At 41.9% G+C, this 24,513-nt stretch overlaps 1 protein-coding gene across 3 annotated transcripts in view; it reads left to right on the forward strand.

Annotated features, from left to right (window-relative positions):
- The window catches only part of INTS1 (integrator complex subunit 1), a 2,399,836-nt gene that overhangs the window by 2,185,875 nt on the left and 189,448 nt on the right, over positions 1–24,513 (forward strand). For all 3 annotated transcript variants that reach the window (XM_044089756.1, XM_044089757.1, XM_044089758.1), the window contains exon 42: positions 18,620–18,747. In XM_044089756.1, the coding sequence (XP_043945691.1) occupies positions 18,620–18,747 (128 nt within the window). The remainder of the gene's footprint in view (positions 1–18,619; positions 18,748–24,513) is intronic.

The raw sequence follows: 24,513 nt of genomic DNA on the forward strand, positions 1-24,513 counted from the left end.
GCTACTGCAAAAAACCCTATCCCTTCTGACAGGGATTCAATGGCACTAGACGGATGGGGGGGAAAAGGTTTACACTTCCGCTACTTTGGCTGTGAGGGCTCTAAATTGTCAATTTCATATGATTAAATATCAGCAATACTTAATGTCACTGTTAAAACAGAAAATGTTGGCCAATTCTGATTGTGCAGAAAATAAGGAAATGCAGGATTTATTGCATGCAACTGAACAAGTGGGAAAACATACTTTGCAATGTAGTTTTGATTCTCTGGAGGCCTCCTGCAGGGCCGCAGTTATGGGTTCTGTCATTAGGAGGCATGCTTGGTTAAAGGAACAAAATCTGCCTGATCGTGTTAAAGAAAAAATATTAGATGCTCCATTACAGCATGATACTTTATTTGGTGTTAAAGCAGAGGAGGTTTTGAAGAAAATGAAGTTCAAAGCGAAGTCTGTGCAAACAGTAAAGCATTTTTTACAGGTTCAGCCACCAAGATTTAGCAGGAACTGGCCTACAAAGAACTGGTCCTTTCCAGTGTCGGACAGGCCACAAAGAGGCAGATACAGACGTCCCAGAGGCAGATCCCAGCCCCAGGGCTCATACAGGTCTAAATAGTGGGGCGCTTCTACCTCCAAAAGTGGAGAAGACAAAGCACATCCATACAGGAAACAGTCCCAATGACTTGCCTCTGCCAGCACCAAGCACTTATCTTCTTGCAGCCCCCTTAGGGGGAAAACTAGCAGTTTTTTTTCAGAATTGGCAAATGATCACCCAGGACAAATGGGTATTGAATATAGTGTCCCAGGGCTACAGGTTCCACTTTCACACCCTGCCAAAGGCAGGAGGTATGCCAAACCTGCCACACAATCAATGGGCTGAGGCACAAAAAACAAGTTTCGTTCCTTATGAACATGAGGGCCATTCAGCAAGTACCACAGCAAGAGCAGGGACAAGGATTTTACTCAAGACTTTTCTTGGTACCCAGAAAGGACAAAGCCTGGAGAACAATACTGGACCTGTCTTTTCTAAACACATTTCTGGACGTTCCAAAATTCAAAATGTTAACTCTGCAGCAGCTTCTGCCCATGCTGGGCAAGAAGGCTTGGCTTGTAACTTTGGACCTAAAAGAGGCATACCTGCACATCCCAATCAGACAATCTTGCAGAAGATACCTCAGATTCATAGCTGGCTCAATGCACTACCAATTCTCTGCACTGCCCTTTGGCTTATCTACTGCGCCCAGGGTCTTCACAAAATGCCTGGCACCAGTAATTGCATTTTGCAGACAAAGAGGAATTCAAATATATCCTTACTTGGACGACTGCCTTTTACAAGCAGAGAGCAAGGACACTCTACTAAAGCATCTGGCGTTCGTAAAAAGATTATTACTTTGCCTAGGGTACACAGTAAACGAAAAGAAATCAAAACTAGTACCACTCAAGAGATAATATTCCTGGGTGCAAGCCTAAATACAATTGCCCAGATGTCTTATCTCATGCCAGACAAACAAAGGCAACTAACTTCTTACTTCAAAATGTTGGCAACAAAGATCCAGTTATCTGCAAGAAAAATTCTGCACGCTTTGGGCTTCATGGCATCCTGCATTCTGCTAATTCCATATGCCGGACTGCATATGATGAAACTTCAATGATACCTAAAAAATGTCTGGACTCAACATTGTCAAAGCCTGGAAGCATTAATTACCCTCATTCCTTGCCTGCAACAGGAGTTTCGATGGTGGGCACATGCCTGTCACCTCAACAACGGACAGCCATTCACTCTACCCACAGCTAGGCAGTCAGTAACAACAGATGCATCAGATTATGCCTCGGGAGCACACATGGCAGGAAAATGTATTCAGGGCACATGGTCCAACAAGCCAAATGCATCTACATATCAATCAAAAAGAGATGCTAGCTGTTCAGAATGCCCTGACAGCTTTCAAGGATCTACTCCATCCAGGACAACTACTGATAAGGACGGACAATACTACAGTCATGTGGTACATAAACAAGCAGGGAGGCACACTTTCCTACTCTCTGTGCAGACAAGCCATGACTTTGTGGGACACAGCATTGACTTATCAAGTACACCTGCAAGCACAATTTCTGCCAGGAAAGAACAATACTCTGGCAGACGAACTAAGCAGAAACCTCACGGATCCCCACGAGTGGAAACTGGATCCACAAGTCTTCAGCATGATAAAGGAATGGGGATGCCCAGACTTAGATCTATTTGCCTCCTCTCACAACTGCCAACTACAGAAATTCTGCACAAGGACTTATCACAAGCAAGCATGGAAAGTGGTTGCTCTGTCATTCAGCTGGAAAATTCTAACAGTATATGCCTTTCCTCCTCTGCCTCTCCTTTCCAAGGTACTCCTAAAGGTCAGACAAGAGAAGCCAAGAATGATTCTGATTGCCCCAGACTGGCCATGCCAGCACTGGTACCCAATCCTAAAAAGCTTGTCTCAAGGCCCAGCCTGGACATTCCCTCTAATTCCTCACTTACTGACCCAGTGAAACAGTCAGATTCTGCACAGTCAACTCAGGACCCTAAATCTGGCAGCATGGCGGATAAATGTAACCGTTCAAAACACTCCTCTCTCTAAAGCAGTGATGGATGTTATTTTGGAGGCCAGGAGGCCCAGTACCAGAAAATCTTATGCAGAAAAATGGAAAAGATTCTGTGCTTGGAACCAGGCACAAGGAATTGACACATCTGTACCAAATATTCCTCAGATTTTACAATGCCTAACTGAGATGCTGGACAAAGGTCTATCCTTTTCATCAATTAAAATTCATGCCTCTGCCATTTCAGCTCATTACAATACAGAACCTCCTATTTTTTTCCCATCCATTGCTAAGGCAGTACCTCAGAGGGGCCAAAAACATAAGACCTCCAAGGAGATCCCCAATACCTGCATGGGACCTCAATTATGTCTTGGAAAAACTCACACTGCCGCCTTTTGAGCCAGCCAATACAGCTGATATAAAGTTTTTATCTTTGAAAACAGCTCTACTCTTAGCAATAACCTCTGCAAGACGAGTTTCAGAGTTACAGGCACTCATGGCTGTGGAACCTTTCATCATTTTCCATCCAGACAGGGTTTCTCTAAGGACGAGCCCAACATTTATGCCTAAAGTAGTGTCCAGTGTGGCCTTTAACCAAACCATTCATTTGGCTACCTTTTATCCAAACCCACAGAATAAGGGTGAGAGACTTCTGCATTCCTTGGATATACACAGACAACTACGTTTCTACTTGGCAAAATTAAAGCTTTCAGAAAAACTGAGCAACTTTGTGGCATATGCTGCAGGATCTCAAGGAAAGCCTATCTCAAAACAGACTATTTCAAAATGGATAGGCCACTGCATTCGTTTCTGCTACTCACAACATGGAAAATCAGTGCCCAAGGGCATTAGGCCTCATTCTACCAGGGCAGCAGCCACTTCAGCAGCCTTTCTCAGAGGAGTACCAACCAAAGACATTTTAGAGGCTGCAACTTGGAGTTCAGTGCACACTTTTACAAAGCACTGCCATTTTCCTCTCTAAATCCAGAGCAGGCTTCACCACTGCAGTTCTGCAAGGCCTTATAGCCTCTCCTAATCCTATTAGGCCCAGCCACCCAACCTCAGCTTTGGGATTCAACCCAAGAGTAATGACTGCAACAGTGAAACATGATGAACATAGTACAGTTGTGTACCTACCATAAATGTAGATGTTCGAGTGTATTCACTGTTGCAGTCCAGGTTACCCACCCACCATCCCCCTTTTCTTTGCTGGGACTTACCTATACTTCTCTGTCTTATACAACCTATGTGGTGTATTTGCTTATAGATGAAGGAAATGTTTATTTTACTGCTTGCATAATTATTGGCATAATTTGTATTCTACCTTTTTGGGGGCACCTGACATCTGGGGCAAGAAAAACTGAAGAAAATGGCGTCGGCTGCATCTTTTATACCCCTGGCGCACTGACGTCAGGGAAGAGGTGACAGCAACCGACGCCGGACCTAGACTTTGGAATTCTGGCCGACTGCGGGTAGCCTGCCAGCAGGATAACCCAAGAGTAATGACTGCAACAGTGAATACACTCGAAAATCTACATTTATGGTTGGTACACAACTGTACTTTGCATTCTGTGTCTGCCCCATCCCCCATTAATACATTAAGCTAAGGTTTCTGAAAGAGCTCCAGTATTGACTTTATTTACTTAGCTGCGTCTATAGCTAGCCTGCTTGTTCTACCTTTTTGCTGCTGCTGTTTTATAAGGCTGTGTCTGTTGCCTCCACCCCTTATGATGATCTGATTTCCAAAGTACTGCTTTCCCAGCTTTCATTACTTTTGATTGTTGTATAAGCTGTTTACATACTTTTCTTACCCATCATTTTCCATAGATCATGATACTGAGTGCCTATCCAGCAAACCATTATTGCTCTTGAGTGAACCTCCTTTACTATATATTGTCTCCTGCTCATTTTCCGGGAGCTGAGCAAAGCTTGGAGTCCTAGCCTACATTCCAGAAGTGTTTTACTTATATCCAGTGCCATCCAACGTTAGGTATCTATGATTGCTAAGTCATGCATTAGTTATTTTAAGTGATCACTGCTGTTTCCTGGATTTGTGTGTGCATTTCACTGATCTGTTTTTTTTTTTTTTTCCTTATGTAATAATAATTGTTCTTCCACAGACTGTAAGACTGTCTTGAAATTGCCTTCAGCAAGGGATTTCCGGCTAGTTGTTCAAGTGGTTTGTGGTGGTATTGCACTTGTAGGTCTCTTCTACTGTTCATCTTGTGGTAGGAGTTGTTTGCCTGGTCTGTCTGAGTTGGGAAATACACAGAAGGACTCTTAGTGCAGTCATTTTTATTGGCCAGAGGACTCCTTAGTCTAGCTCTAAATGTTGTGCATTTGTGTGGGTTAGCAGTGCCCTGTACAGCAGAAAACGTCTGGAAAGCAAATTTTTCCTTGTAGAATGGTCCATAAAACTGTACCATGTAAAGCAGCAAAATAGCTAAAGTACCTTTTGTGCCAACAACCTTAGAGCAGCTAGTTGAATTTGCCCCAATTTTAAAAGGTTCACCTTTGGGATCTTGGAAAAAATTAAGATTAATCCAAGGTGTGGTGACTGGCAAAGAATGCTTTTAAAAAGAGAGTTAGTCTGGCAGTTAAAATTAAATGCCACATTTCCACCTGGACTAAATGACCAAGTTTCTGTAGGACCAGTTTTAAAAGAAAAGGCTGATGTTTTAGCATGAACTGCATGTGGTGCACTGTAGCTTTAAAGTTGATTGGTATGTAATTAATTCAATGGAATTATGTAAATGAGTACACTTTGAATTGGTATTTAAATGGGCTGGAAATTGTTTGTTTTTTATCTGATGAAGTCTCCCTGAGATATGAAAGCGCTTATGGAATGATTTTGGTGTGTTTTTAGTCTTGTATATTAAATTAATTCATTTCCTACGGTCGGAGTCCATTCATTATTTTTTCTTTAGTTATTGGTGGACACCACTTTTGCAACTTTTCTTAGTATTGTGTGGTCAGACTGGCTTTGTTGAGTGGGATGATGGATAACAGTGAACTGGAATTGGTGGATACTGTCGGGTCTGTGCAAGGTAGTGGACCGTGGATTCCAGCTTCAGGTGTCACCACTGAAATTGGGCAGTTGAGAACTGAGGATGTTAAGTTGTCAATCTCGCCTTCATTCTTGCTGGATGGGTTCGGAGCCGATCCTCGGCTCCGACTCGGCCACTTACTAAAGCTCGAGAGCTTATTTTACCGGCTCGAGGCAATCCTATATCCCATGATGCTAGGCGATAACTCCCCAGATCTCGTTTGCCGCTTTCGCTTGCGAGGTGCGTATTTTTACCGGCTCCTGGTAAGTCTTTAAATACATAGTTTTCAGTCACCCTTTTTGGTTAGTTTTTCACCCAGTTGTTTTTCAGTAGTTAGCGACTACTTTTAATTCTATTCCTGTTTATACGTTCCCTTTTTATCCCTTATATCCCCCCCTCCACTCTTAGGTTAGGCCTTAAGCCTGCCCCTTTCCTAATTATTCTTAGGGATCCTGTGGAGTGTTTGGGTGTGTCAGTATCCCAATTAATATTTTTATTGTTTTTTGAGTGTTGTGTGTGTGTGTGTGTGTTTTCTCTTTCCTTTTGTGATCCCTCGACACTGTTATGTCGAAGGAACCAAAGGAAACTAAGGTCTCAGGCTTTAAGAAGTGTGACTCGTGCTGTCAGAAAATGTCTCTGACAGATGGTCACACTTCTTGTGTTTACTGCCTGGGACCCCTGCATCTGCAGGACTCTTGTTCTGTGTGTCATGCATTCAGTCCAAGAGTCCTGCAGGAGCGCAGGAACAAACTTATATTGAGGGGCTTGTTAAAGCCCGAGGGCTCCCCGACTAAGTCTGCGTCGGGGAGGCCTTCGAAACCAGCGGCTCCGAGTACTAACCCTTCGGCTGCTGGCTCTTTGTCTTGCCTAGATCGGCTCCGGCTGGAGCTGATCCCCCTGAGTCACAGGTTCCGGTCTCGGCACCACTCGGTGCCGATACCCCTGAGTCCATGCATTCATGGTCGGCTCCGTCTGGAGCCGACGTGTCCTCGGCTCCTTTGGCTCCATCCATATCTAAGAAGAGGTCAAGATCCCCTTCATTGGAGTCCATCCATTCGGCTCCGAGATCCCCCCTGCTCTCGGAGCGGAGCCATCGGTGCCGATCTTCTCGGTCGTCCAGGCTTTCAGATCACGACCTTGAGAGAGTGGTAAGTAGTTTGTTAAAGTCTCAGGCATTGGCCCAGATGATCTGTAGCCCGTCTCATCAGACGGTAGCTATTACGACTCCACCTAATTTTCCTCCTTCGACTCTCCCTCAAAGTTCGGAGCTGGAGCTCCTCGGAGCCGTGACTGTGGTGGTGTCGGAGCCGATACCTCCCCCTTCGGCTCCTTCATCTTCCGCTCCGATCTCCTCCTTGATGCCTTCATTGGACGGATCCGAGCGCCTGGTCTCTCTCGTCGGCTCCGAGGGGGCGAGTGGCATCGGACCATTGTCCGACCCCGTTCTCCCTCTCGGAGCGTCAGCGCTGGTGAGCTCGGCCCCGACATCGGCCTCGGAGCCTTCCCTGTCGGTGCGGCCTGGGGTTCCTACCTCTTCGGAGCGGGGGCCCTCTGGCCTTTCTGATAGGGGAGCCTTCGAGGTGATGAGGAGTGTACTAGCCCCAGGGCATAGTCAATGGTCATCTCCATCAGCTCCTCCCACTACAGTGCCTGCTGATGTCTCTTCCCACTCTCTTGCTCCCAGACCCAGAGATCCAATGCCTCAGGTTTCCCCACTGGGAATTTCTTCCTCTTCCGAGGCTTCTCCTGACCTGTCAGCGGAGCCTCCACATAAGAGGAAGCATGTGGACTCCCCTGAGTCCATTACATCTGACACTGACTTGGATGAGTCGGAGGGATCCCCAAAGTCCCCCTCTGAGGATGTCTCTTTCTCAGACATCCTAGGAATCCTAAAGCAGAGGGGGAACTGGTCTTCCCTTAATCCTTCCGAGGACGAGTCGGTGTACCTGGAGGCGTTTGGTTCTCGATCCTCCACCTCCTGGGTGTCTCCGCCTTTTGACCCCCTTAAGGAAGTAGTGGCTCGGAAGGCGTGGTCGGACCCGGATTCGGTGGAACCCACCCCTCGGAGGCCATCTAAATTCATCACAGCACCAGTTGACAAACAATTCCTAACAAAAGGTGTACCGGCAGATGCCATGGTGGTGGCTGCAGCCACCAAGAAGGAACTAGCTGATCCTTCAGTACCTATCCATCCTCCTAATAAGGATTCTAGGACCATGGATAGGTACGGTAAGCGGATGTTTTCTTCAGCGACCTTTGCCATGCGGTCGCTGAATTACTTGTGTCACTTCACCCGCCTTCAGAGAGATATTCTCAAAGAGTTGGGAGAAGTCTTACAGGATCCATCAGCTGCTGGGTCCCAGGATAAAATAAACTCACAGCTTGGAACCCTAAACTCGATTGTTAACTCCTCCATGTGTCTAATTTCATATGCAGCCGATGGAGCGAGTAGAGCCGCGGGCACAGGAGTGGCCTTAAGGCGTCACGCCTGGATGCGGCTGTGTAATTTCGCGGACCCTTTCAAGGCGTCCTTCACAAATTCCCCTTTTGATGGTTCGGCTTTGTTCGGACCTCAAGTGAAAGACACCTTGACCAGATGCGAACAAGATGGCAAGACTCTTTCTGCCATAGGAGTCCGTTTCTCCACCCCTTCAAGACCATACCCTAAGGGTCAGAAGGGTGGGAAAATGTGGTTCCGCAAATCTCAAGGAGTCACGCCTGACGCAAGAGGTCAGTTTACCCCCAGAGGCAGAGGGGGTAACAACAACAGATGCCGCCCTAGGGGCAGAGGGGGTCCGCAGAATCAGGGTAGCAGGGAGCCTCTCTCTGACAAACCTTTCCAGCATCCCTGAGATGTTGCCCGATTGTCCACCTTCGGAGGCAGTCGGGGGAAGATTGTCGCTGTACCCAAAAGCCTGGCTTTCCCTTACTCAAGACAAATGGGTACAGTCGATCATATCCGAGGGTTACAAAATTCCCTTTATCCAAACCTCAATTCAGCAAAAGGGAACCCTTCCAGACATTCCACCCGGTCTAAGGGGACTAGCAGTACCAGAGATATCAAAACTGCTAGCAAAAAGAGCCATCCAGCCAGTCCCAGCAGACCAACTAGGATCCGGAATCTAATCAAGGTTCTTTTTGGTACCAAAAAAGACAGGGGACTGGAGACCAATATTAGATCTCAGCAAACTAAACAAGTTTGTAAAGAAAACAAGATTCCGGATGGTCACGCTACAGTCCATTCTACCCTTTCTGGGCAAGGACAATTGGATGTGTTCCGTGGACCTTCAGGATGCGTACTATCACATCAAAATTCACAGGCGCTCCAGAAGGTTTCTCCGCTTTCGGCTGGGGGCCAGTCACTACCAATTCAGAGCCCTGCCCTTTGGTCTCACTACAGCCCCCAGAGTGTTCACCAAATGTATGGCAGCGGTTACGGCTCACCTGAGACGGCAAGGATTCCAGGTGTTTCCATATCTAGACGACTGGCTCCTCACTGCCACCACCAGGCATCAACTTCTCCAAGCCAGAGCTTACACCATTCACATTTGCAGAGGGCTAGGAATCTCTATAAATTTCGAAAAGTCTGCCTTGTCAGTCTATTACCTTTATAGGCGCCAACTTGAACACTGTACAACTTTCAGCAAAGTTAACAGATCAAAGGGTCTTAGATATTCAAAACCATGTCCATGTTCTTTTTCAGAGCGACAAAATTCAGGCCAGGTATGTCCTGAAATTATTGGGTCTTATGGCGGCTGCCATAACACTTCTTCCCCTTGCACGTTTTTACATGCGTCTTCTACAGTGGATGCTTTTCGCCCAATGGTCCTTTCAGCAACTCCCCATGCACCACAAGATCTTGATAACTCCAACTTGCAAAAGTCATCTGTCCTGGTGGATATTGTCCCCTCAAGTCCATCAAGGCAGACCCTTTGTTCCTCCTCCCCCGGTCGCCACGGTGACATCGGAAGCCTCCCTGATCGGGTGTGGGGGGGGGGGCATTTTCAGGGCAGGATGGTCCATGGCACTTGGCAACCTTTCGAACGCCACCTGCACATAAATGTCCTAGAGATGAGAGCAGTGCTTTTAATGTTGCAAGCCCTCCACGACTCTCTTCCCCTAGGAACTATTACAATCCAAACGGACAATATGTCCGTAGTGTGGTATATCAACAAGCAAGGCGGAACCAAGTCCTATCCCCTGTATCGAGAGGCACTCAGACTTTGGCATCAGCGGTTTCTGATAGCAACGCATATCCCCGGGAAGTCCAACATCATAGCGGACAGGTTGAGCAGAGCTATACTCATGCCACATGAGTGGTCTCTCAAACAATCTGTGGCGGAAGAGATTTTTCAGAAGTGGGGCCTTCCTTGCTGCAATCTTTTTGCTACACCCCAAAACAGCAAATGCCCCGACTTCTTCACCCTCTTCCCCCTTCCAGGCCATCCCCATCAGAGACGCTGTAGTCCAAGATTGGCCTCGGGGACTTCTCTATGCCTTTCCACCCTTTCCTCTAATCCCACAAGTAATTCAGAAAGCAATCGCCTTGAGAGCCAAGTTGATTCTCATTGCCCCTTATTGGCCTCGACAGATATGGTTTCCGTTCCTACATTGTTATCTTTTGGTACAGCCTTGGCATGCGGACCTAGCTCCAGATCTGTTGACCCATCAGTCGGGGCAGCTGCACCAATCCCTACATTCTCTCAACCTCACTGCTTGGTTGCTCCACTTCCGTCCTTAGCCAGGCTTCCTATGATTTCTAATCCCGTCCGGGATATCATAGTAGCTTCCCTTAAATCTTCCACCAGAAGGATTTACACTAGTAAATGGAAACGTTTCTCCTTCTGGGCAAAGGCAAGGAATATAGATCCCTTTACTGCCCCAATTCATTCGGTCTTAGACTTCCTAGCCGAAATTTTTCATTCAGAGTCTTCTGCCTCTACAGTAAAAGTTCAGTTGGCAGCCATATCGAATTTTCATACAGGCTTATTGGACCACAACATCATGTCCAATAAGCTTTGCAAAGCTTTCCTTAAAGGTGTATATTTACTTAAGCCTCCGATCAAAGACCCTCCACCTCACTGGGATCTTAATTTAGTCTTAACATCCTTGATTCTCCCCCCCTTTGAACCTGTGGTCTCCTGTTCATTGAAATTTCTTTCCTGGAAGACACTCTTCCTAGTCACCATTACTTCTGCTAGGAGAGTATCTAAGCTTCACGCCCTCTGCATTCGTCCTCCCTACTTAATCTTCCATAAGGACAGAGTTTCTCTAAGGACTAATCCATCCTTCTTACCCAAGGTGGCTTCGCAGACAAATTTAAATCAATCAATTGATCTTCCAGTTTTTTTCCCAAACTATACTAATAGAGCAGAGCAAAAGCTACATTATCTAGATGTTCACCGCCAGCTCCGATACTATTTGGATAGAACCAAACAAATAAGGAAGTCTGATCAACTGTTTTTATCGTACGCAGAAAATAAGAAAGGCCTTCCTGTTTCTAAGGTAACCCTATCTAGGTGGCTGTCTTCTGCGATTACATCTATTTATCAACTCAGAGGCAGGGAATTAACTTCTAAGCCAAAAGCCCATTCAACTAGAGCACTAGCTACATCTACAGCCTTTCAAGCTAGACTACCAATAGACACTATCTGTGCGGCAGCCACATGGGCCTCTCCTCATACCTTTGTTTCGCATTACAAATTGGTCATGGCCTCCAGGGACAGAGCAAAATTTGGTTCCACCATTCTCAAGAGTCTGTTCCAATGAGCCACCCAGGATGAAGGTGCTAGGGACGCGGTCCCATCCAGCAAGAATTAAGGCAAGATTGACAACTTAACATTGAGAAGTTATGTACCTACCATAACGTTCCATGTTAGTTGTCTTCTCTCGCCTTCTTTCTTGCGTCCCACCCACCATCCCCCTAGCCTGGACAGACCAAGAAGATCTTCCCTTCCTTGAAGGGTCCTTATATTCCCTTTTTTCACCATCTAGGTGTCCTAGGATATATATAGTGTAGATAACGATCTTTGGGGGTTTTTATCCCTCTTCCTCCTCCTTTCCAGTTGGAGGATTTTGTTTTATTGGCCTATGCTAGGTTTTTCAGCTTCCAAACGAGATCTGGGGAGTTATCGCCTAGCATCATGGGATATAGGGTTGCCTCGAGCCGGTAAAATAAGCTGTCGAGCTTTAGTAAGTGGCCGAGTCGGAGCCGAGGATCGGCTCCGAACCCATCCAGCAAGAAAGAAGGCGAGAGAAGACAACTAACATGGAACGTTATGGTAGGTACATAACTTCTCATTGCTGCCCTGAAAGGTGACTTGACCAGGTTAATAGAAATGCTTATGCAAGTCGGTAGTTAGCATTTACACAGTGGAGAAGGCGGGTTTTCTTCCCTTAGGAGAAGTATTTGCTTGGGTGCCACCTCCATGACATCAGCGGAAGGAGCCCATGTAGCTGGGAATGGCAGAATTGCTGCTTGGCTTGGAGATGAGAGGAGTTTGAGGCAACGTGTCCCTGGTTTTGGATCCGCGGATTTAAACAATCAAAGAAGTAACAGCGGATGAGAGTTAGAAAATGGCAGCCATGAAACGGCAAAGGGTACTGTGCAAAGAAGCTCTGCCAATGTTGTTTTTAATACTCAACATGTTTGTAAAAGAAACACTTTATCTGTGAACTATGGTAGGATGAGTTCACAGGGTAATATTACATTCAAAGACATTATGGATAAAATGTTCATTTAAAAAAAACAGAGGGGAATGCAGAAAATGAGGAAATGATTGTAACAAACAGAAACTGTCCGACTGTAAAAGAGACGATTTTTATCTTTGAAAAAAAACTTTTTAAATTAAAATGTGTGCAAATTGAAAATGAATACTTGAGGGAATGTGTACATTTAAAAGTGGTGCCCCAAGGACTCAGAATGTATAAATTTCCTTTTGGGTTACAGTACACCAGTGAACTTATTGAGGAATTTACATGTTTTTTTTTTTTATCACTGTGGCATGGATTTAATGTCAAAAATTATAAAGTATAATGAAGTGTTTTTAGAAAAATTTGGTGGTGAAGTGGACATTTTAAACAAAGCTATTTTGGAAGACTTACTGTTTCAAGACTACCAGCCTTTGTATGAGCAAGTTTTAAAAAGAGTAGAAAGGAAATGTAATAATGTGTTTTTGAAAAAGCAAAGGAAGTTAGAAAGGGATGTAAAACAGTATGTATACAAAAAGGCTTACACAGTACCGGGCACGAAGTACCAAAAAGCTGACATGGTATCTAGTAGTGCCGGGGAAAATAAAAACTATCGCCATTCACCACCTAGAGATGCAAGGGGTTCAAGATTTGAGCAGAATGGTAATTTGGATGAGCTAGACTCTTTTTCTGAGGTACCCCAGGATTTTAGGTCAGAACGATTGGCCAGCAAGTCGAAGCAAGTTGTAGACGCAAGTCAGTACCAGCACAATGCGCAAGGTTGGAGTTACTACAGGCAGTGGGCGAAGAAGAGGAAACAGTAAAATGTGTGGATGGTGGGCTGGTTGGAATTTATAAAGGTTACAAAATCTATAATTATGCAGGTTTTGACTTACTGAAGGAACATTTTCTGCTTTTTATGAAGGGGTTTAAATTTGTGCCCACTTGTCCTGCAAACATTGCTGATTCTGTTATTGAACTTAAGATGTTCATAAGAAAATTGAATTTTAATATTTATTTAAAAGATCAAAAGAAGGAAAGTGAGGCATTATGTTTAAAAAGAAAAAGTACTTTTAACCCTCCAATGCATGCAGTATTGCAAGTTTTTGAAAAGGCAGTAATGGAAGACATGTATAGAATGTATTCTAAGGATAGGAAATTTTTTCATAACCTATCCATATAGGAAAAGGAAATTTTGAACGAGGTGAGAAATAAGGATTTAAGGGTGATGAAACCCGATAAGGGTGGAGGAGTAGTTATATTTAAAGTTGAGGACTACAACAATGCAATGACAAACTCGTTGTATAACACAGATACATACTCCCCCTTTCAAAAAATGAGATTACAATAGCATATCAACGTATAGATTCGTATGTTGAAGAATATCTCTTAGAAAATCGGATAGATTTGGACACCTTTAGATTTTTGCAGCAAAAGAACCCAGTTATCCCGAATATTGTTGGTATACCAAAAGTTCATAAGAATATAAAGAAACCACCTCTGAGGCCCATTGCGTCTGCAAGAGGCTCAAAAACCCACCCCATGGCAGTGTTCGTAGATAAGTGGGTGAAGGAAGTAGTAATGAAAACACCTCACTTGTTACAAGACTCGTGGGACTTTTTAGGCAAGGTTAAGCAGGAAATGTGGAAAAAGGAATTTATATTCCTGACCACTGATGCTGTAGACCTGTTTACCAGTATTCCTAAGGTGGAAGGGGTACAGTATTTTTATGAAATGCTGCAACTGTTTTCAACCTTGTCCAAGGACCACGTTGACTTGGTGGTGGAATTACTGGAACTGGTTTTGGAGAAAAACTTTATACATTTTGAATGTGAATGCTATCAGCAGGTCAGGGGGGTTGCTGTGGGGATGACATGTACCCCCACTTTTGCGAACATTATAATGCTGGGGTGTGAAGGGAATTTGTGTTCCTCAGTCCTTGCTCTAAGTACATACATTTTTACATAATGTTTCTGGATGACATTTTTGTTTTGTGGGACAGAACAGCAGATGAGATTCCGAACTATATTAACTACCTTAATGAGTGTTGTGGTTATTTACAATTCACACACTCATGGAATAAGGAGAGTATCAGTTTTTCGGATGCTAGACTTTCACATGGAGAATGTGGTTTTAAATCAAACATATGTAGGAAAGAGACTTTTTGTATTGCCTATTTGCATTACACCAGCAACCAGCCACACTTTCAGAAAAAGAGCTTAGTGAAAGGGCAAGCCATCCATGTGGCAAGGATGACCTCTGTACGAGATGACCTTGAGACAGAATTGAATGAGTTAAAGGCCATACTTCTGGATAGAGAGTATCCAGAGTGAATGATCGAAAATATTCTTAAAGAGGTGAAAGAAGGATGGGGAAGTAAATACCTACCATTTCTAGGAAGGGAGTTGGAAAGAGTGAAAGTGAATGATGCAAATGGGCGTTATGAAAAAGCCCTAGTTTTAGAACAGTTATTCGAAAGATATTAAGAAAATGGTGGTTAAGAACTGGAGCATCTTTAGGGTGAACAAAGAGATTAATTAACTAGTGGGGAATGAGCCCATCTTTGTGTACAAGACGGGGAGAAATTATAAGCAATTATTGGAAAATGGGTTGGAGCAAGATAATTTTAGTAAAAAGGGAACAACACCATGTGGAAGTTGTACTCAGTGTAGTTACATTAACAAAGAAAAAATCTTGGTGTTGAATAATGTCCTGCAGAGTAGGGTGACATTTCTACCTAGCTAAGTATGAAAGCTGTGCAGGATTTTATATTGGTAAAACAGAGAGAGAAAAAAGATACAAATGCACTATACAGACATTCCCTGGTGTGCCCCAATTTTAAAATGTTCACCTTTGGGATCTTTGAAAAAATTAAGATTAATCCAAGGGGTGGTGACTGGCAAAGAATGCTTTTAAAAAGAGAGTTAGTCTGGCAATTAAAATTAAATGCCACATTTCCACTTGGACTAAATGACCAAGTTTCTATAGGACTGATTTTAAAAGAAAAGGCTGATGTTTTAGCATGAACTGCATGTGATGCACTGTAGCTTTAAAGTTGAATGGTATGTAATTAAGTCAATGGAACTATGTAATTGAGTACACTTTGAATTGGTATTTAATTGGGCTGGAAATTGTTTGATTTTATCTGATGAAGTCTCCCTGAAAGATGAAAGCGCTTATGGAATTATTTTGGTGTTATTTTAGTCTTGTATATTAAATTCATTAATTTCCTACAGTCCGAGTCTATTCATTATTATTTTTTCTTTAGGTATTGGTGGACACTACTTATGCCTCCTTAATAGTCTAGATTTTCAGAACCCATGGAGCCATTATTTAACTATAGTCTTAAAACAGGCTTTGTGACACGTGAATGGAAGACTGTGACGGTCATCCTCCTTCATAATGTAGGTCTTTCAACAAATTCTGAAAGACCGAGACCCATTAGTCTGACTAGTCTTATTTGCAATGCCATGGAAAGAATTATCGTGAAAATTATCAACAAGGACAAAGTAGACCTCCAGACAATGGATCCATCCTAGTTTGGCTTTGTTAAAGAAAGGTCATGCTTACTGAATCTGGTGGACTTCTTGAAAAGGTCACTAAGGCAATTGATGAGGGGAATACTGTGCATACTGCTTACCTAAATCTGGCTAAAACATTTGATACAGTGTTCCACTTGGCCATTGTCAATAAATTTATGAAACTAGGTATAAACCCCTGCATAACATGCTGAATAGCGATCTGGTGCACTGTTAGTACCCAGGAGGTTAGAATCACTGAGGCCACCTCCACAAAGTGGCTAGTCACTGGTGGAGTTTCCCAGGGCTCTCTGCTGGGCCTACCCCTCTTTTACATTTACTTCTCAGATGTCAAAGCCAGTGTCAAAGGCCTTTGGCTAACCAAGTTTACAGGTGATTGCAAACTAGGAGCAGTCAGTGAATCCCCACCCAAGCTGAGAACACCCTTCAGGAAGGTCTAATACAGACAAATGCTTGGTGCAAAAGCCATGGCTTGAAACTCATTACTACGAAATGCATTATAATACCTTTTGGGAAGTCAGTCACCCTGGGTAACTATGTCATCAATAAAATACCCTTAACAGTTGATTCAAGAGTCAGGGATCTTGGGAACTCATGTAGATAGTAACCTACCCTTCAACCAACACGTCCAAGGTAGTAAAAAAAAAATCCTTCTGTGTTGCACAACTTATAAGCAATGGCATGGCATCTAGATCCAGAGAGCTTATCCTACCACTGTACCTGGTCCTCATCAAACCCGCCATAGGGTATAATGCCCCACTTTGGTATGTACCTGGCCAGACACATGGAGCAACTGGAATGTTCACAAAGCTTCTTTACAAAAAGAATACAAATAGTAAACACAGTGCTTACACTGATTGCCTCAAAGCCGTGTCTGTTTACATTATATCATATAGACTTCTGAGAGGTGATGTTGCCTGGCATAAAAGGCATCCCTTGGTCTGTTTTGATGAACATTTTGCACATCCACAAAACAAACGGCATCAAAACTACTAGATTAAAAAAAACTAAATTTTGCTTGTGGCAGAAATAGGGCATCTTAAAGAGGCAGATATGTTTCTCAGAAAATTCCCATTCTCTGGAACTATAACAACAGAGTATAAATATGTAAAAATCTATAAAATGCAGTGTAAAAAATGTATTTATCAAATAATCAGCTTTTAAAATATATTTTATAAATATATAACTACATTTAATGACCTTATAATTAATCTGTCTAATGCTTTAAGCTTTAAAAGAGAGCTGACTGAGATGTTCTCATTTAATCCTGGCCAGTTACCTGCATCAAAGTGTAACTGCCAGTAAAGCTCTGTTCTTTTCTAAAAGTATGGACCAGGTTCCACCTCTGATGTCTGTTCTTATATTGTCTGTTACAAAAAAAATTAACATATGTTCTTCATTGTCCAAAATGTGTTTGCTCAAAGCATTAGTTAACTTTTTTGTTTTGATCTCATATAGGTGCTCATAAATACGTTTTTTCATTTCCTGTCAGTTTTACCAATATAAAAACAGCAACATTGGATATAAACAGCACAATAAATCACTCTTTTGGAGTTACAGTTACTTCTCTGATGAATTTTAAAATTAATGTTAGCGGTCATCTTCTTTATATGTGGATTTAATAAAGCTGTGTTTTACACTTGGACTCCTACTGGATAATTTATTTTGGCTTGAATAAGCATTCTACAACATCAGTGGGGATTTTAGCTGCCCTGCTTGTCTTTTTGTCTTCTAAATCAATCAATAAAATAGCAACAAGATAGCACATTGCACATCATTTCTGATAAAATATGCTGATTAATCACTAACTCTCCAAAACATGAGCATCACTGCGTCACACTCTCCAAAACAAAATGACTACTAGGAGAAACAACCAAGACACCTTATTTCCATTTGCTGTGAAACATATCACAAAATCTCCAGCTACCAACCTCAGAAATCAGGTTAGACCTGGCCGAAGACTCAAAACCCCCATCTGTTAAGCTGCACAGTTGATATCATAGCTTCTGTGTACTCTCTTTCAAATTGTTGGCAGTCTCTCTCTCTCACAGGATCTCACTGAGATTATAAGCTACACTAAATTCAGGCCTCAATTTAAACACTATATTGAAAAAACATCACAAATGTAGATTCTGCAATGCAGAAACTATCACATAATTTAATAAGCTCCCTCTCAATAATATTCCTGTCATCTTATGTCATTGTAAAGCATGACTTTGTCCTTTAATTTATTAATTAATTTATTTTTATTTCAGGGTAGATGGACTGGTACAAGACCAGTGCCAGCCACTTCCCAGGCTTTGAGGCAAAGACATTACAAGCAACTGAAAACTGTATAAATTACATACAAAAGAAATGCAGTCAACACTTTCTAGCCTCTTCCCTGGCTACAGTCCAAAAACTGTGTAGGAAACAGAAATATTTAAATTACATAAAAAAGTGATATGAATAATAGAAAATAATTTAATTAGTTTTAAATATGTGCATAGTTTCATCATCTGCATGCATATTATTTCGCTGTCTTGTTTACCTCTGTGTGAAATCTCATTGTAATAATCGTGTTACTTTTTGAAATTGTTACAGTATTACAGCTAACTGCAGTTGTTCCTGTAGTTAGTCATACTGTGTTAGTGCTCTACCCTGGTAAAAAAAAAATATAAATAAAATTAAAATATTTGATATGGTGTACAGAGCTTTTCTTAAGTGATGTGAAAATTATTTCCTCTGTGTACTGATAATGGACTCCTTTTCTTTCTGCTCTTTTTTTTCTTGCAGAATTTCAGGAAGTATTCTCGGCACCTGGCCCCTTTCATCAACAAATTTGTCCAGTTTATTCACAAGTACATCACTTGTGACCCTACCTCAGCAATTACATTCTTACAAAAACACTCCGATGTCCTTCAGTAAGCTCTTAAAATATATATATTTATAATTATTTACGGCATGTAAGAAGCATGCAATTTGAATGTTGCTACTTATGTTTTTTTTCTGCTGCTGTGAAGCATTTGTTGTAAGGAATCTGAGTGCAGTTTCACCAAGACTTTTAAAAATGAATATGCTTTCACTTGTTTGTGAAATGTGGTCATTTTTATGTTGTAAAACAATGCATTGTAAAAATAATTGGGGAGATAATCCCATTTTCTCAGATATTTTATGTATAGATTTTGCTTGGTTATCATTATGTGCTAAAACGTTTTGATTAACATGGTAAATCAGAACTTTTTATCACTATATTGTTATAATTGATGTTTTTATACTAAGTTATAGGATACGGTATAAAGCTTCAATTTAATATTGCTTATTTTCTACTTGCTTGCCTTAATTTCCTATAAATCCCCTTGGGAAGTGGGCACAAGAACAGCACTAAGCCTATCTAATTGTTCATACACCACGGCCTACAGGATGAGTATAGATAAGCATCACTTCTGGAGGAAATAGAAGTTTGGGCTGTTAGTCGTCAAGCAGCTGTCAGTATACTAGTCTTATCTCTTTAGTCATGACCCCCCCTCCCCCAGCATAGGGCAGTACTGTCTTGGGCAGTGGTTTAAAAGACACCTGGCTATAATACCAGCTGTGTGGCATAGAGGTATGGAGCCCAGAGATCCACATTCAATTAGCAACACTGGCTTATAAGGAGTTGGCTTGGAGGAGAAAGAAGTGTGTTATTTTGCTGGCTTATCTTTCCTGCGGGGGGGGGGGGTGTTCTTTCATTACTGGTGCAGCTCTCAATCATAAAGCCAGGAAGGCAGTACATTACTTACCGTATTAACAGTGTCAGACACACCATCAGACATACATGTTTGTGTAGAAGAGCATATACAAAAAATTTCCTACATTGGCAACATTGAGATGTTCCACTAGAAGCCCTTAATTTTCTGCCTTCCCTTGAATATATCATATTAGGTCCAGGTGGTTAGATGAGATTTTGGGGAATCCAAGACTAAGTAGGGAACAGTTCATGGTCATTAGTTTGAAGGCAGAGCCGCAGATATGTTAAAAAAATGGCTAGGAAAGTGTACCTCATGCAGTAACTAATTTATGTTTTTCTTGTAGATGTACGTTTTTTGAGAGATATGTACTTCTCTGGTTTTCTTTACTACAGATGCTCTTATGGGCATCAGATTCCATCTAAGAATTTCTAGTTCAAACTTTTTTTCTTTATGGAAATAACATATTTCTAGCAGTTATGAACATTACTGTTGAAGTTAATGGGGGAAAATACAGGTAGGTTTACAGTACAAAGAGAATTAGAGGGGTTGGTTTCTGTAAGTTTTTACAAAAGGCAGCTTTGAAAAAGAAAGGAAAAAAACATATTGAGAAAGGTAAATCAATGAAGTTTACAATTGGTCAATAATGCTAGTCATTAGACATGCATACTTGCTATTGTTCAAACAAATTTCCATGTTGATGCAAAACCTGATTTCTTAACTTTTAGTGAAGTAGAGTAATAATTACAAATTGCCTCTGCCTTCTTAAATTACACCCATTCAGTAATGTCAGTCATTAGAGCCTTGTACTTCTTGTTCAGAAATATCAGTATTGATGCAAAACCTGTTGTTTTCTTAAGTTTTAAAGTAAAGTAGCAAAATATTTAAATATGGCCCCTGTCCCCTAACTGAGGATTACAATCAGTCATTGATGTTAGTCATTAGAGCTCCTTACTTCCTGTTGTTCAAATGAAATATCTATGTTGATGCAAAACCTGTTGTTTTCTTAACTTTTAAAGTGAAGTTGAGTAATGTTTAAAATTTGCCGTTGCCCCTGCCCCTCCCTCCATTATTTTTGGATTTATACAAAATTCTTAAGCAAAGAAGTTAAGGGGTATGACTTGCCTACATATAAGGGGGGGGGGGTACTGCAATTGATTTGTTTAGCACCCAGTCATGAATTTAGAAAACAACAGCAGAAGCAGCAGAGTGAATCCCATCTTTAGCTTAACATTAGGATGCAAATGCAGATCTCCTTTCTCCAGCACAGCCGCAAAACATTTAGGCCAACATGAGTCAGAAATCAGCCAAACATTGCAGCAAGTTCCTGGCTCACAGACATCCATCACAGGTCATTTTAGCCCTGCAGGTTTACATATCCTCTTCTGTGTTTATTTTACATTTTCTGTTTTCCATGTCTGCACTGGAAGCCACTTTGTCAGCCATTGTTATTGGTCTATTGACCACTCATGCTCCAGGAACTCACTCACTCACTGGCTTGTAAACTGAATCATTGAAACAGTGAAACGTGCAACGGTTCCAGATCAAATCAGAACAGCAAAGTCAAAACACTTAATGCCACAATCAGAAAGTACTGTCAGATGCGAAGCATTTGAGAGAAATGAGTAGCAGTAACTTTTTAAAAATATAGAAAATAATATTTTCAAATCAATAGCCTGGCTAGTAGAAAGCCAGGAATACCCCTGTAGCTTTGGGCCTTGGGAGGTGTTTGGATTATCTGCTGCTGCTGCAGCAAGGTGTTTACAAAGTGTCCAGCTCAGGTGATAGCCCATTGTAAGTTACGAGGCATTCACATTTTTCCTTATTTAAAAAAAAATTACTTATCTTTGCAGATTTTTTTTTCAAAATGTCAGGAGTCTCTTACTTGGGTAAGAAACCCCACTTATACTTTGTTTCCAGGATAAAGTTTAGAAATCTTCCTTCACTCTTTCCCGCAACGTATTGTTCCTGAGGTGTCTTTTGGATCTATCCATTCAAGGAACTTTTCTCCTACAGGAAATTAGATCCATATTTAAATCTCTTCCTGAGTTTTTCCAATCAACTGATGATTTCAGCCAGGGAATTTCTCTTCCTCTTGCCGGACTCCACATGAGAAAAATTCACTGGTCCCTGAAATCTGTATGGTCTCAACATCAGCACTCCTTGACATTTCAGATTCCTGTTTGGGTTAGTAAAAAGTGAGTTGCTATAGCTGAGAAGCCAGATATCTCTGAATCCTGGTCTCACCTTCTTCCTTCCAGTCACGTCATAGTCTGTAATACCAGATGCATCATATTTTGCTTAGGGAGTTGTGTCTGTGGGTATATAAATGCAGGGTCTTTGGAACAAATAAGATGGACCAAAACGCATGGCAAAGAGATGTTGGGAGTGGTAAGAGCTCTCAACTTTCTGAATCATCTGTGGTCCCCAAATCATCTTTAAGTTATTACAGTTAACACCGCAGTCAAGTAGTACATAAACAAATGCAGGGGGGGAGGGTACCAGATTTTACCCTCTGTGCTGATACCATGGTAGCCTGGGATGTAACAGTTCAACACATTCTAACCCTACAGGCCTTGTATGTTCCATCTGAGCAAAACTTTGTGGCAGACAAGCTCAGTAGGACCAGGACAGATCCCCACATATGGAAATTAAACCCAGAGGTCATCCAGGATTTGATACAATTGTGCAGAGCACCTCAACTAGATCTGTTTGCCTCTATTTACAGTACATAACTAAGGAAGTTCCGCTGCAAGATTCCTTGCAGTCAGAAGAAGAAAACAGATGCCTTTTCATTCCCTTGAACTGGATGTTCCTGTGTACCTTTCCACTATTTCCACTGATATCAGGGGTCATTCTGAAGATTCAGGACTCTGCAAAGATCATTATGGTGTCTCCCTTCTGACCCAAGCAACAGTGTTTTTCCCTTCTTTTGGAAATGACCAAGGGCAGTTACCACAAGCTTCCACACAGACTGGACCTATTCACATAAGGCAGGGATTGTTTCATATATCCCAGCTTGAAACAGCTGCAACTGTTTGACTGGATGATAGAATTTTAATACCTTTTTATGCACCTGTTTTCTTATGATGTGCAGCAGGTATTAATGGAGGCAAGGAAACCTTCTACTCGAAAGTTATATATTGGTAAATGGAAAATATTTTTCTAGCTGTCAGAATAAGATCCAAGATCCTTTTAAGGCCAGGTTGCATCTGATTCTAGATTTTGTGAGTTATCTTTTAACCCTTTTTCCTCCGCTGCCAAGGTTCATCTCTAGGTTATTTCAACATGTTTACCCATGAGCCCACCCACACATACACGCACACACACACACTTCGATGCAGTTTCAAGAATTTCTTGAAAGGGGTTCTGCATATCCATCCACCTAGAAAACAGATGGCTCCTCCTTTGGATTTTAATTTTGTTTTGGAAAAATTAGCATTTTCTCCATTTGAACCATCTTATCAGGCTAATCTGAGGTTCTTAACTTGGAAAACAGCATTATTTATTTCTCTAACCTTTGCAGTAAGAGTTTCTGCAGTGCAAGCTCTCAGAAAGTTTTAATTATTTTATCTTATTTTCAACAAAATTAAGGTCCCCTTGAGACCAAATCCTTCATTTACACCTAAAGTGGTATGCAAGTTCTTTTTGAGTGAAACTATCCATCTCTGTTGTGTTCTTTTCAGAACCTAAAAATGAGGGAGAAATGACTCTGCATACTCTGGATGTCCACAGACAATACAGATGTTATCTTGACAGAACTAAAACCTTAAAAATTCAGACCTGTTTTTCATTTCATATGAAAAAAAGAAAAAAGGACAACCAGTGGCAAAGCAGACATTTTCCAAATGTGGTATTGTGCTATTTCTTTTTCTTGTTCCCATCTTAACAAGTCTGCTCTAGGCATGGTCAAGGCCCAGTCTACCAGAGCCTTGTCTTCTTCAGTGGCTTTTTTAGAAAGAAGTGGTCTCCAGACGTATTGTACAGATAACAACCCAGTCTTCTGTTCATGCTTTCAGAAAGCACTACAACTAAATTCCTTTTCCAGGTCTAGAGTAGGCTTTGTTAGGGCCATTCTTCCAGGGGCTCCTGCACCCTCATTCTTCCTCCTCCTCCTCCCAGTCAGTTTAAGCTGTGATATTCATCCCATATAGCTTTACGCTACTGCAGCAGTTATCTAATGGTGAACTTAGTACAGCTGTGCAAGTTAATGTACCATAACAGTAAATGTTCGAATAGATCACTGCTGCAGTAGCTGCTCCCTCCATCCTCTTGTACTGTTATATTTTTGGCTGCCAGAATGAGGACATTTTTTATAACTAGCATTTACCCTTTTTCAGGGCCTTAGCCCCCTTTCTTCAGTTGCCAAGAAAACTGTGACGTGTTTGGCACCCAGACTGCTGATTTTCCTCAGCAGAGTTCAAGCCATCAACTGTCTTGTGCATGTGGAAGTGCCCTAAAGCTTTGAAATCTGGCCGGCTGCTATATCCTTAACAGGATTTAACCCCACAACCTAGGCTACTGCAGTAGTTGTCTGTTCGAACATGTACTGTTGTTGTGAGTTTACTTACATAACTGTACCACGTCCTTCCATATCACTGTTACAGTATTCATAATTGAAGGAATCTCCTGCCAAGGACAGGCCATTGTCTGGCTAGTATACGAAAGCCTTTAGTACTGATAGGTGCTAGTCGTCACATGTATGTTCCCCATGCAAGGCATAGGGCATAAAGTTAACGTATGGACATACACTTAGAACTTGTTTGCCAGTAGTCCAAATGCTGTCATTGAAGTCGGTCTGAACACCTTTCTTCTGTGTTGTTTACCAGACCATTTCTTCAGGTAAGTGCCCCATTGTGGTTTCTCCTTATCTTCTTTCAATTTAGTATTGATTGATTTCATACATACATACATACACACACACACACATATATATATATATATATATATATATATATATAT

The sequence above is a fragment of the Protopterus annectens genome, chromosome 12.part0 (assembly GCF_019279795.1).
Source record: "Protopterus annectens isolate FY-2018-M chromosome 12.part0, PAN1.0, whole genome shotgun sequence".
Classification (NCBI taxonomy): domain Eukaryota; kingdom Metazoa; phylum Chordata; order Ceratodontiformes; family Protopteridae; genus Protopterus; species Protopterus annectens.